The sequence below is a fragment of the Asterias rubens genome, chromosome 6, assembly GCF_902459465.1.
Source record: "Asterias rubens chromosome 6, eAstRub1.3, whole genome shotgun sequence".
In the NCBI taxonomy this organism is placed as follows: domain Eukaryota; kingdom Metazoa; phylum Echinodermata; class Asteroidea; order Forcipulatida; family Asteriidae; genus Asterias; species Asterias rubens.
In genome coordinates this window covers 10,655,299-10,668,787 of record NC_047067.1, presented here as the reverse complement: position 1 = coordinate 10,668,787, position 13,489 = coordinate 10,655,299, and the positions used below count along the sequence as shown (strand labels likewise).

General features: G+C 39.0%; 1 protein-coding gene across 2 annotated transcripts in view; it reads left to right on the top strand.

Annotated features, from left to right (window-relative positions):
• The window catches only part of LOC117291367 (USP6 N-terminal-like protein), a 53,088-nt gene that overhangs the window by 17,136 nt on the left and 22,463 nt on the right, over positions 1 to 13,489 (top strand). For both annotated transcript variants that reach the window (XM_033773017.1, XM_033773016.1), the window contains exons 4-5: positions 7,345 to 7,430; positions 8,477 to 8,519. In XM_033773017.1, the coding sequence (XP_033628908.1) occupies positions 7,345 to 7,430; positions 8,477 to 8,519 (129 nt within the window). The remainder of the gene's footprint in view (positions 1 to 7,344; positions 7,431 to 8,476; positions 8,520 to 13,489) is intronic.

Sequence of the window (13,489 nt, the reverse complement as noted above, 5' to 3'; positions counted from 1 at the left end):
AAGAAAACTTTTACTAAAGCTTTTAAAATAGTAAGTTTGACAAGACTGATATTTGTCAGATTTAGTTTGGCCGTGATCGGGTGCTGAATAGTACAAAAAGTAGCTAAGCACAACATGCTTCAGCCCTGATACTTCGGCTTTTAAGGGGCACGGCAGTTTTGCCTTGACTTTTTGTAAAAATTTAGGGCACCAAGGCAATTTTCAAAAATTTGGAAGGGCATCACGGCAATCATAAAAAGTTGCGAAGGGCACGACGGCAGTTTGAAAAAAAAACCTCCGAGTTGCCTGTAAAAAATAGTTCTTCCAATTTTTCTATTTTCTAATCTAACTGTTACCCAATGAAAAAAGAAAGCATTCATCTAATTCAACAAAATAAAGAACAACTACCGTATTTTTCGGATTATAAACCGCGGTTTATATGTTGATTTTGACATTTTTTTGAACTCCTGCGGTTTATTCTCCGGGCGGCTTGTAAGCCGACGTATAAATATTTAAGAGAAAAACGGCATTTTTAAAAAGAAAGATCGTTTGTAAAATATTCTAAATAATGTTTTTTTTTTCTTAAACGAGAACAAAAACCTGCCTGTGTGATGACAAAAACCTGTTGAAAATCCCACCACAATTGTATTCCATGTTTCCTTTGTAAAACGTTTAACAGCCGCCCTCAGCTAGCTAGCTCCCCCCGCTCAGCACAACTCGGGTTAGACTAGACTGGTGCCCGTCTATTTATCCTAGCGATCTCTACATGCTGGCGTCAGACATTCAAGCTATACTCGTGTCTCGGCGAAATAGACTCGTCCCCTGTCTATTTTTCCCACGATCTTTATATACTGACGTCAGACATCCGCTACACTCGTGTCAGCCAGCGGTTTCTTCAGCTCAACCACGCACACCGCAACAGCAGAATGGTGAATGGACGTACGCAAAGAGCTATGCCGCTCCGGGGGATCAAACAAAACGTTTCCAAACTGCCCTGATTGTTGAGTCCAGTAACATTGGGAATTTTATTTCCAGGCGGCGCAAATGCGAGGGCGTAGCGCAACCCGTCAGCGAACATCGCTCAGTACGGTGCAGCCAACATCTGTTGTGCAATCTCGAGATTGAGCAGCGCAATTAACAGATTGCTAGCTTTACGAACTCGCATGTGTGTACATGTGCTTAATGTGCACGCTGCATGATACATTACTGCATACACACACGCTACGTCCGTCCGCCCGTCCGTCGTTGCAATAATCTGTTGTGTGGATCCTCGTTGTGGGACTACAATAAAAGGGAGGGAGAAACACCGGCCAACCCCAAAAAAAAAAAACCAAAAAGAATGCTATCCTATAATAGATCATTTCAATTACGATCAATAGTGTAAACTTTAATACATTTCCACTTTAATTACGACGCAACTCCACATTGCGGCCAACTACACAAGACTGAGTGATGGGCCGCCCGCCTGTCACTGCACATCGCCACACGGGGACCGCAAACAAGCACGGCCCCTATGTGTTCACGCATGCGGTGATTGGCCGTTTGATGATTGGCCGTTGTTGATTGGCCGGTGATAGTTCCATTCATAAAATCTTGGCTAGACTTCGGACGGATCGAGTAGAGCGGCTGCCCATTGTACAACGGGGAGCTTGAACGTCTGACCCACGCTTTGAGGCTCGGGGCCCAGTCTAATCAAACGTGAACAACTTTTGTCAACAGAGGGCGATGCGATGCAGGGCAAAGTTCAACTATTTCTCGGTGTGCGTTGTAGACCGCTCTTTGATTCACGGAGATTGTTGCCAAAGAAGTTCACAAAACATATTATGGTCAACACAACCGATCATCAAATCGCAAATTCTTGAAAAGGGTTGTTGATGGAAACAAAATATAACTCAGGACTGATAGTGTGAGATAAAAAATCACCCGTAACGCGGCAGGTTTGCGTACTTCACTTCCGTGTTTTGAGGTTAGTTTTTTCATGTCTTTTTTTTATTTTGATCGCGGTTTATACGCCGCGCGGCATATACGCCGACATCTAAATATTTTTTGTATATTTTGAGGAAGTGCGGTTTATACGCCGCGCGGTTTATAATCCGAAAATTACGGTACTCACAATACAATACACAATAAATAATTTTTGTTCATACGTAATCCTACTATTGGTCATGCACGTTGTGTAGTTTTTCGTAGAGACGCTAAAATTCCCACGTAACTGCTCCATTTTGACACGATGTTGACAGAATAAATGCATGCGGTGCGCGACGCCTATGCTGTACATGATGGTACATCACATGTACCAAGCATGGGGAAAACCACTATCCCAGCATGCAAAGACACGTCGAGTCTTTTTCTCAAGGCGTTTAGCGTTGGTTCGCGTAATTTTACCACAAGAGGGCGTTTAATCTCACGCTATCGCTCTGTTCCGAAACGCCCTCTAGCGTTCGATGTTTCGAGTATTTTTTTGTCGCACGCAAAGAACAACGACTAACGGGCCTGAAATCTGCTGTTGTGCCTTACGTGCGTGAAATTGGGGTATATTTCGTTGCGTGAAATTTACACAGACATCGCGGGACTTTTGGGCTTATTTTCGAACTTTGACAACGTTGAATATAATTTGTTTTCGGGAGGAAGGGCACGGCGGCAATGATGAGAAAAGGGCACGGCAATCATTGCCGTGAAAAATTGGTTTTTTGAAGGGCATTGCGGCAATCGGTAGGGGCAACGACGGCAATTGCCGTCGTTGCCGTCGTGAAGTATCAGGGCTGATGCTTACCAGAATAAGGCTACCAGATTCCCTGTGAAGTAATGTGCTTTAATTGTAAATAATTTTTTATCCAACAACATTTGAACCTGAGGAACGATTCATGAGTGCATGGATCCTATCCTGTAGGATGGGAGGGATGCAGTTTTATATCATCCATGGTTTTGTTGAACCAGGATGACTCAATACTCCTTTAAGCGGTGAAGTACGATCGGTGGTCCACAGTCAATTATCTTTCATACTCTCCCCAGGCGCATATTTACCTACATGTATTAGGGTTCCCCTCTCCTCTACCCCCCTTTCTGCCCCTCAAATTCTTCTCAGTAGATCCAGCTATTAATTGTAAGCAATTTGCATATCTCCGCTATGACTTGATATAAAAAATATATGAGAGCTGAAACACACGCCATGGACCAATTTCATAGAGCTGCTTTTAAGCGGAACATGTAACTTAAAAATGTTCTATTTAGCAAAAATAAGCAGGATGCCAGTCACAGATTTTTGCTGGTAACCTTTTTATGGTAAGCTAAGCATTTGTTGTGCTTACCTACTTTTGTGCTTAATATGAAATTGGGCATGTTGGGCTCTGATCCTTCGTCTATGTAAGGCCCAGTCAAAGTAAATGTCTACAATTTAAAGGGACATCAAGGCAAGGGGCACTGGAGCCTTACTTCATGGCATTGCTTACTGCAGAATTCTGTGTGTACAACATGTAGGTCAATGGACTAAAAGTGCAAGATTTTGTAGTTACATGTAGCAGTGCCAATTGGGCCCAGGAGCAGGGAGGCAATAGGAGACTTTCGGGGATGATAGGTGGCAGCAGACTTACTGGGTAAAGCCATTGTTCTCAGAATTATGCGCATTCTCAGAACTACATAAACAATGGAAATTTACCTGGTAAGTCTGCTGTCACCTAGCGTTGGGAAGTCTCCAAATTGCCTCTATTGCCCTCCATGAAAAAAACACAATTTTGCTGAATGCATTCCGGCTTCAACCATAGAGAAAAGCTCCCACAAACTTCTTTAATCTCCCCAAGGCGTCTTAACTTTGAGGTGTTCCAAATTCCAATTTGTAGCCATCATCCTTAAACTGTAATTCAACCCCCAAACCTGAGTACCACAGTACACTTTGATCTGCCTCATCTCATGCCAGGCATGGTCTGAGCATGGTTCGATTCAGTCCGCTTGGCGACGTAGCACTTAACTGTTTCAAAACACTAGAGCACTATCCATTTACAAAAAGAAAATTGCCTTTACAGATATGGGCCAAATTTCATGGCTCTGCTTACCACAGAATTCTCTACTTACTACAGCCCGTAGAATCACATACTTTACAGGGCAACTTAAAAGCAGAAATCAAAGATAAGCAAGAGCCCTGACATTTGTCACAGGACCCAGTTTAATAGAGCTGCTTATGAAGAAAATATTGCTGAACAATTTTCCTGCTGAGCAAAAATAAACAGGAAAGCAACCCAATGTGTGCAATCTAGTCTGGCACCCTTTTTCCCGCACATACAGTTTTGGGCTCGAAAATTGCTTCTAATCACAAGTTGTTACAACTCTCACAGCTCTGGGCCATGTCAGCCCATGTAGGAAGGCAAAAATGGAAAGTAAAGCTTGGTTTAAACGTTTACGTCACAAATTTGCATAATTTGCAACAGTTTAAATATGGTTAACTCCTGCGACACATTAGCTGCGAAAACAGCCCTGTGATGTCAAAATTTGTATCGCATTCGCAGGAAGTATGTATGAACCGGGCTTTACTCAGAGATGCTCTTGAGTATGGCTACAGTGTAATGTACATTGTACACGTTGGCTTAAAGGGTAGTGTTACTCTCAGTCCAGCTGTCGATTTCACAAAATTCTTCCTAAATGAAGACTAATTTTAGGACTTAGAACGAGTCCCACCCTGCACTGTAGCATGCAGACCTTAAGATTAATCCTAAGTTAGGAAGAGTTACCCGTCCTAACTCGAGATACAAGACGAGTTCTAACTCTTTGTGAAATCGACGGCAGACTTCAGTATTATCCACTAGTCATGGTGGAGTCCCTTTAAAGCCCTGCAAGATTAGCCAGGATCCTCCTACAGTAAACAGCAAGCATCATCCCAATGCTACTTCCATCTCATCCCAACCATTACTCTGATGCTTGTAAACCCAGTGGCCTATGAGTAACGTGTCATCTACATTGCTAGCTAGCCAACTGTGTACTGTTTATTTTCAATCACTCTGATGCTATGTGGAGATTATGATGCTGGTACATGTACTTGTAGGCCAGCCATTCTAAATCATATCACTCTGTGAGATTGCAGATGTTACTTTAATACTTTAATATCCACACACTGTTTTGTTATGATAACATTTCATTTAGAAACTTGTATCTTAAAGGGAGGGTTTACGCTTGGTTTTGGGAACGGTTCGATTGTCTACATCATACTTCTATATATAATCAAACTAACCACATTAATTTGAAGTGATTTTTTTCTCAAAATTTGTTATACTAAAGCTGTTGTAGCATGGAGAAACAAACTAGTTTATTGCTCCATAGTTGTAGTAACCTAAAGTTTTGATTTCGATTAATTTTAAAGACACTGGACACTATTGGTAATTGTCAAAGACAAGTCTTCCCACTTGGTGTATCTCAACAAATGCATAAAATAACAAACCTGGAATTTTTTTAGCTCAATTGGTCGTCGAAGTTGCACGATATGAATGAAATAAAAACACCCTTTTCACACAAAGTTGTGTGCTTTCAGATGCTTGATTTCGAGACCTCAAAATCTAATTTTCTGAGGTCTCGGAATCAAATTCTTGGAAAATTACTTCTTTCTCGAAACTACGTTACTTCAGAGGGAGCCGTTTCTCACAATGTTTTATACTATCAACCTCTCCCCATTACTGGTTACCAAGTGAGGTTTTCTACTAATAATTATTTTGAGTGATTACCAATAGTGTCCACTGCCTTTAAGAGTGATAATCAAATGTAAACATTCCCTTTAAGGGAGGTTACAAGTATACCTTTGGTAATTACTCCAAAAATTAATTACTGCATAAACTTACTTGAGAAGAAGCACTGCAACTGGAGATCATGCATAGAAACGATTCGCTTCCAGGGAATGTTGTTTTAGAGAAAGGGATTAAAGACGTGTATAATTTACAATCTGATAAGAAATGTTTCATGCATAAAACATTTCTCGGATTGTGTATTCTAATTTAGGATTATTCTTCCTGCGTGGACACCAGATTTTCGGCGACATCTCTAAACCACACTTTTTGAAATGAAATTTTCACAGGGGAGTTTTACATGGTACATGTATGTAATGTAGGGATAAGATTAAAATATTTTAAAGATTAAAAATATGAAATATGAAAAGCAAAACTTGGTGCAAACAATGAAAAGTGAAAACAATCCATCAGTATGTAAAGGGCACTACTTTGTATCCATAATTTTTTTTTTTAAGGATATGAAACCATCCAAAAAGTACATTTCAAATTGAGAGGAGACATGCAGGCTACACTGAACATAATTTTAGCTCATGCATTTGTTTTAATTACCCTCAAGTTTCAATCAAAAAAGTGGATAGAATAAAGATATTGTCTTTCATCCATTTTTTAAGGACATTTTGAGAGGGGTCAAAAAACAAAAACAAGTTTGATATGTTAATTTTGTATCAAGATAAAGAGTTTTTATGGAAGGAGGATTTATAACTTTGCATGGGAGTAGTATAATTAGGTGAGGTTTGCAAACTTTGCGGTAGCACCATGCGTGATTCTCTTTTGAGTAGTGTCGATTAAAAAAAAACTGGTGGTTGACAACTATTGAGTTTTGTTATATATTTGAATCAATGTGGCTGTCTATTTAACTGTTATCTTTGTGAATTTTGCATTATACTTTGAAGGCACTGGACACGTTTGGTTATTGTAACAAAAAATGTACAAAAAAAAACCCAGTGTCCAGTGCCTCATATCGGCCATTCATCATCCATGCACATAATGTACAGTGTACAATCTTCATATCTTCTGTTAATGTATTGCACATTTTTTTTTTTATGAAGAGGGGCTCAAGGTCAAATTCAGGTTTGGGATGCACCCATTTTTCAGATAGAGTCCCAATGGATGTAGTAGGGATTAGGTGATAAGAAGTAATTTTTTCCCTCAAAACAAATTTAACCTTGGAGCCTCTTTAAGTACATGGACTACCATGTATGCATGCATGAGGTAATACTACATGTACATTGTAAACAATGCTTTGTTTCTCCTGTTTGTGTGTGATTGTACAACATGTACGTGAAGTATGGTGTACATATATATGGAACACCATTAATTGAAAAGGAGAAAAAAAGTATTGTACTTTTATAGACTTGAAACATACAGTACATATGTAAACTGGTAGAACTTATTTGAATACGCATTATTAAGAACACAAATGTCAAGATCGGGATTCGAACCCTCACGTTGCTTATCAGAACTACCAACCTGAGGAAAGTGAATTTCCTGAACACATTTTTTAAAATGCGTGGTATCCAAAGCATAAATTCCAACATTAACACAACTTTATGAAATTTTGTACTAAAAAAACAGTTTGTTTTTTCCTTCTTTCTGACAGGGTCGTGAAGATGGTGCAAGCATTGACCCATGGGAGGATGCATCCTATATAATCTACAAACTCACAGATAAATACGGCTTTTTGCAGTAAGTAACTCTGATACTGTGCACTTTACATACCAACAGGGTTCAACATAACACTGTCGCTAACAACACCTTGCAGTAGTTTGCTGTATACATGTAACTTGTTTAAAGGGTACTTTTTCCTAACAAAAAACACAATGTCCATAGATTTACATTAAACTTGCACAGTTTGAAGATTATGATAGTAGAAAGCTTCCCTTGAAATTTTACTTACTGAGGTGCTGTAGTTTTTGAGAAATGAGTATAAGTAATAATTTTTCGTCTCAGTTATAGCATGTGATAACGTGGTTAAAACCAGTTATGCTATGGTTTTGGTATAATATCATAACTGGTTAAGGGGATTTTACATGCTAAAATAGCTTTGGTCTCATGAGACCAAAATTATTTTGTGACTTGTTTTACTCATTTCTCAAAAACTACACAACCTTAGTTAGTAATATTTGAAGGGAAGCTTTCCACTATCATTATCTTCAAACCCTGTAAGTTAAATGTAAATCTGTGGACATTTTGAAAAAGTACCCAAATCCTTTAAAGCATTGGACACCTTTTCTAGATGTCAAAGACCATTATTCTCACTTGGTGTATCCCAACTTATGCACAAAATAACAAATCCGTGACAATTTGGACTCAATTGGTCGTTGATTATGCAAGAGAGCAAAATATAATACCTTGTACATGTAGCACAAGTTTGTGTGCTTTCAGATGTCTAAAAGGCTTCGGGCCTGAAGTCTTTTAACATTTTAGTGAGGTATCAACCTCTTTCTAAAAAAACTATATGTTACTTCAGAGGATTCCGTTTCTCACAACGTTTTTTACTACATGTATCAACAGCTTTCCGTTGCTCATTACAAGTTTTCAATTTCTATCAATTATACCAGTAGTGTCCATGTGCCTTTGAACTACTTTAAACCAGTATACAGTTTATGTATTTCCGTGGTTCACGTGAGAGTCTTCAGGGATTTTTTTACAGCGTTGGTAACCATGTTAGTTTTTCACAAATTTGAATTCCTGAGGTTGATATTCTCTTTGTGTCATTTTTTTTTTTTAAGAGAGCATGAGCTACCGCCAAGTCCAGATGAAGAAGAGAGAAAGGTGAGATAGTTAGCTAGTTTTACATGTAGGTAATGGGATTTGAGGCATTGCATGGTGAAGTATCAATAGCAAGGTTTAGCTGCACGTTATGCGAGCAGATACGTGAACGTGAACGCCAAATAATTGTGTTGTTTCTTGGTGATGTCATCACTTTGGGTTTACTTCATGCTCAGGCATGACATCTGCACCTGACGTGAGTAATGGTAACTTCACGTATGCTAAACACGTGAGATGTTTACAACAAAATTTTCTGACGTTCAAATTCACGTTTTTGCTCGCGTAACAAGCAGCTAAACCTCCCTATTATAAATTTGGTTTACGGTAATACCATGTGTGTATCTACATGTACTTGCCTGGTAGATTTGTTTTTTTGAAAAACTTGTCTTGCTATATATTCTACTACCACGGAGTAGATTTTTTGAATTCTGGAGACTTCTCAGTTCTGAAACGAACTGTCCTGCTTAGTAACTGCTACCCGGGCGGAAGGTACCGTATGTAGACTTCTTTAGCTTTAGTGAATCGAGGGGACTTCTCTTTATAAACTTCACTACCGGAATGAGTTGTACTGGTCTCAACATTTCTACTAGATTTGCTCTAGTTATCAACATGAGACTGGTTTTACAATATAGGTTGGAGTAGATATGTATTCTTTGTTGATCCTGGTGCTTGTAATCTTGGGCAGGACACGTGGCCATAATTTGCTTCTTTTCCTCCTGGGCCAAATTTCATACAAAACTGTTCTTCTGCTAAGCAAAAGAAAGCAGGATACCAGTCATAGGTTTTACTTTTTGGCTGGTAACCTTATTTTGATAAGCATGATTTGTTTGTGCTTAGCCACTTTTTGTGTTTGTGAAGGTTAGCAAGTCAATTTACTTGATTGACAAACAGGTGTGCACCAGCGAGGGCAGATATGATGGTCAACTCTTTGATTGTTAACCCCTCAGCACCCAACGATCCTAGTGAATAATATTGCATGTACATGTGTATAATTATGTACATTATGAAGAGCTTTTCATTCCACAGTACATTGCTCAAATTCATGGCAGTTGTACCTGGACACAAGGAGCCAATAGAGGGCTCCCTTCACTTCATTGTAAGAGTGATACATGTAGCATTTAACCCTTTCCCTTATTTATTACACATTTGTGATGGGCTTCCTTCATGACTTGCATGTACAATAACAGTACATGTACAGTACATAATACTAAAACACACATGTGGAGGTAATGTTGATGATTGATACCTATGTACATGTACATTATACACTTGATGACTCATGCACACATCCCACACTAATTTTGAAGTAATGTTTAATTTTTGTACGTGGTCATAATACATTTACAACTGAATTAGCAACCGCATATTTGAGTGAATTTGTCCATACATGTACGAATCAACTACACATGTGGAAATTCTATAGGATAGTGCATGTAAAAGCCCTTTGCCCAAAGGTGTTCAGACATTTTTGAAGTGGGCAAAAGAAACGGTCTCTTGCGTAGCTACACAAGGGTATGTTCTTCATTGTAGACAATGATGAAATTCTTTCACATTATCAGTTAAAAGGCTGAAATGAAACCAAATCATAATGTGGAGAAATAATTGTTTTTTTTAAAGGCAGTGGACACTATTAGCCTTCACAGTTGGTGTATCTCAACATATGCATAAAATAACAAACCTGTGAAAATTTGAGCTCAATCAGTCATTGAAGTTGCGAGATAATAATGAAAGAAAAAACACCCTTATCACACGAAGTTGTGTGCGTTTAGATCGTTGATTTCGAGACCTCAAGTTCTAAATCTGAGGTCTCGAAATCAAATTCGTGGAAAATTACTTCTTTCTCGAAAACTATGGCACTTCAGAGGGAGCCGTTTCTCACAATGTTTTTTACCATCAACCTCTCCCCATTACTCGTCACCAAGAAAGGTTTTATGCCAATAATTATTTTGAGTAATTACCAATAGTGTCCACTGCCTTTAAGCAACTCAAATTTTTACAGTTTACCCCAAACTCCCTCCAAAATGCAGTTGAGCATGATGTTTGCTGATAAACATCATTGCTCAGATGTGTGTACGTGTTTGACTCCTGGCATGTAAAAAACTTGGCGGTAAATCTTTGATTTACTTTATTAACCAAGCTCCATATTTAATGTCGTGAATGTGTAATGTAGAGAATTAGTCCTGCAGTTCAAGTAGCTGTTTTTTTTTTATCATGCTTAAAATAATTCTGCTCCTATGTCTACTTCTTTTGTGGTGAGGATACTTTTCTCAAATCTCCCTGAAATCTATACGTATACCATTGTACATGTAGGTGAATAATCCTTCTGGTGTATGTAAATTACAGTTCCAATCCCTCATAAAAAGCTATCCAACCAATTGGGGAAAAACACAACTTTATAGGAAAGTATAAAAGAGTTTATTGAAAGTACTACAACCTGTACATATTTCAATTTCAGAAAAGTGTTAAGGGCCCTAAAATATCTTAAAACCTACAGTACAAACACGTTTAAAAACCTGTTGTAGTTTACTTCAAATAAATAATCCAGGAAGTTAAAGTAGTTTAATAAGGATAAAAAAAAAAAAACTGCACAGAAGTTTAAAAGTTTTTTTAAAATTCCTATTTTCAAGTAAAACTCATGTCCGCAGTCTCTGTAATATTGCATAATCATGGTTTCACACTGCTCATCAACAACTCTGGCAGCTGAGGGGAAAGTGAGTTGGCTTAGTGTTACTCCTCATCTGTACTCGGTAATAACGCCTGGCGCTTCTACTGAATTTTCCATACAAAGGCTGGCTTTTGGCAGTTCATCCGCCAAAAGCTTTTCAACTTTGTTCAGTATCAAAGCATTTTAAAAACAGTCTGGAGTCCAAAAGAACATTATAAAAAAAGGTTGTATTGAAATTTTAAAACTGATAATGCTGGAGCGTCTCGTTACTCTCTTGTTGACAATCTCCTTTGTTATATTTGGCTTTATTCTATTGGGTTGCCCCCCCGCAAATATAGACTTGCTTTGTTTTCATTTGACGTTTTGACGTTATGACTTATTGATCTTTTAAAAAAAGTATCCAACCAATTACTGTCAGGAAGGTTCTGGCACTTCCCTAAGAGTGACTTTCCGACTTGACTCTAAAAAGTGACTCACTCATTTTTTAGGAACACAAGGCATGGACTTTTTTCCACTCAGCTTTGCAGTGTGCAACAAGTAGGGGAGCCCCGGTATGGAGACTGCTTCCAGTGCATGCTCGTACCCTTTTTTTGGCTCACGAAATAAAGTGTTGGAATAACTTCAAGCGAACCGTGTGCACACAGATAGTGCTAGGATGTCACAAATTAGGGCCTTCTCCTGCGATGTCATCGTATCATACATTGCTTGCGGGCGGCTATGTAATAGGGATGCTACTGTGGTTTTGGATCGTGCGCCAAGGGGACCCCATTTTTTTGTGTCAGGACGCTGTCACAGGGAGAAGAGCTGGACACCAACTGACCGTCACTGACCTCCCATTGGTATTGTCACGGAGGGCGCTGTGTTTTTCTTCATCATAACTGTGAGATCATACACTCATGAGGATGTTTCTTCTTCAAGGATTTTTCTCTCGTGGGTGAAAGTAAATTTCATGGATTTTATTCTTGAAGGAGAGCCAAACATGCTGGTAACTGCAAGTAGAAATTGTCAAAGCTTTTTGGAATACATTTTGGCTTTGTCATAACTGCAAGATTAGACAGTCAAGACTGTCAGAGGATGTTCTTCAAGGATTTATTTGTGTGTACATGAAGTATAATTCATTGATTTCATTCTCAAAGGAATCTCCAACATGCTGGATACTACAAGTAGAAATTGCCAAAACCTTTTGGAATAAGCTACTGTGAAAGCTGGGTGAAAGCTTTTTGGAATAAGACTCATTTGTTTTCTTCTCCATGTGATGCAGTACTAGGAAGTTTTTGCCAAATGCACGAAATGGGCAATCTGTTCCTAGAGTGAATAGAAACATATGGACTCACTTCTGAATTCTGCTTGAATCGAGGTCTAGCTGTGAGTGTGTGAGCATCGCTGGATTTGAGGTCATCGTGAATATTTTCAGGTCTTTCCTCACTGGATGTGAACATTTCTAGTTCAATCAACGCAGTGAACTCTCCTTGTTGGCTATAATCTTTTGCTCTGTTTACCAGGCATGCAACTTTGTAACTGATCAGCTGATTGCCTCTGTTTCTTTTCAAAACAGTACCATAGAAAACTGAAAAACACCGTACAAAAGTTCAGTGTGATCGGCCAGTTCCTCTTTTTGTTTGCAATTTGGAAAGTTGCACGTCTGGTTTTACAGTTAGTGGTACATGTTTTCAAAGGAACCCTCGAGTATAACCGAAAGAGAGAAGTGAGAAAGGGGTCGGCGTCAGTGTGACATGACGGAGTTTGGCCGTGAGACGGCCGAAGCAGATGATGAGAGTATGGGGAACACGCACGCTGAAGTGTTTGAACAGTTGCCCTGGTCACAAACCCATAGGGTAAGTCATGCAAGAAGTGGCGTCCACTTCTTGTCTTGAAGTGAGGAAAGTGATGGGATTTATGTAGAGCTTAGGAAGCCTGAATGACCTTTAATGTCTTAGAAAATATCACAGTCATTTTTCCTCACTTCGCCCCCCCCCCCCCCCCCCCCCCCATTTGAACCCCCAAAAATTCCAAGCTTTTTGAGGTTTTTCAAAATTCTGAATACAAAGTCTTTCTCACCAATCAAAATGGATCTTGGCAATTTGAGTGGCCTTGATACACCCCAAAGTCAATGGTATTTCTTGAGTGATAATATACCCTCTTGTGATAACATGTTTGTTAGGGGTTGCACAATGTATGTTTGATGATACTTTGTTAGTACTTAAAAAAGATCGTATAATGGCGTTTTTGGAATACATAAAATTGATTGTACATGTACGTAAATGTACGACCTTGTCACTGAAAGAGTTAAATTTTCAGATAGACGAGA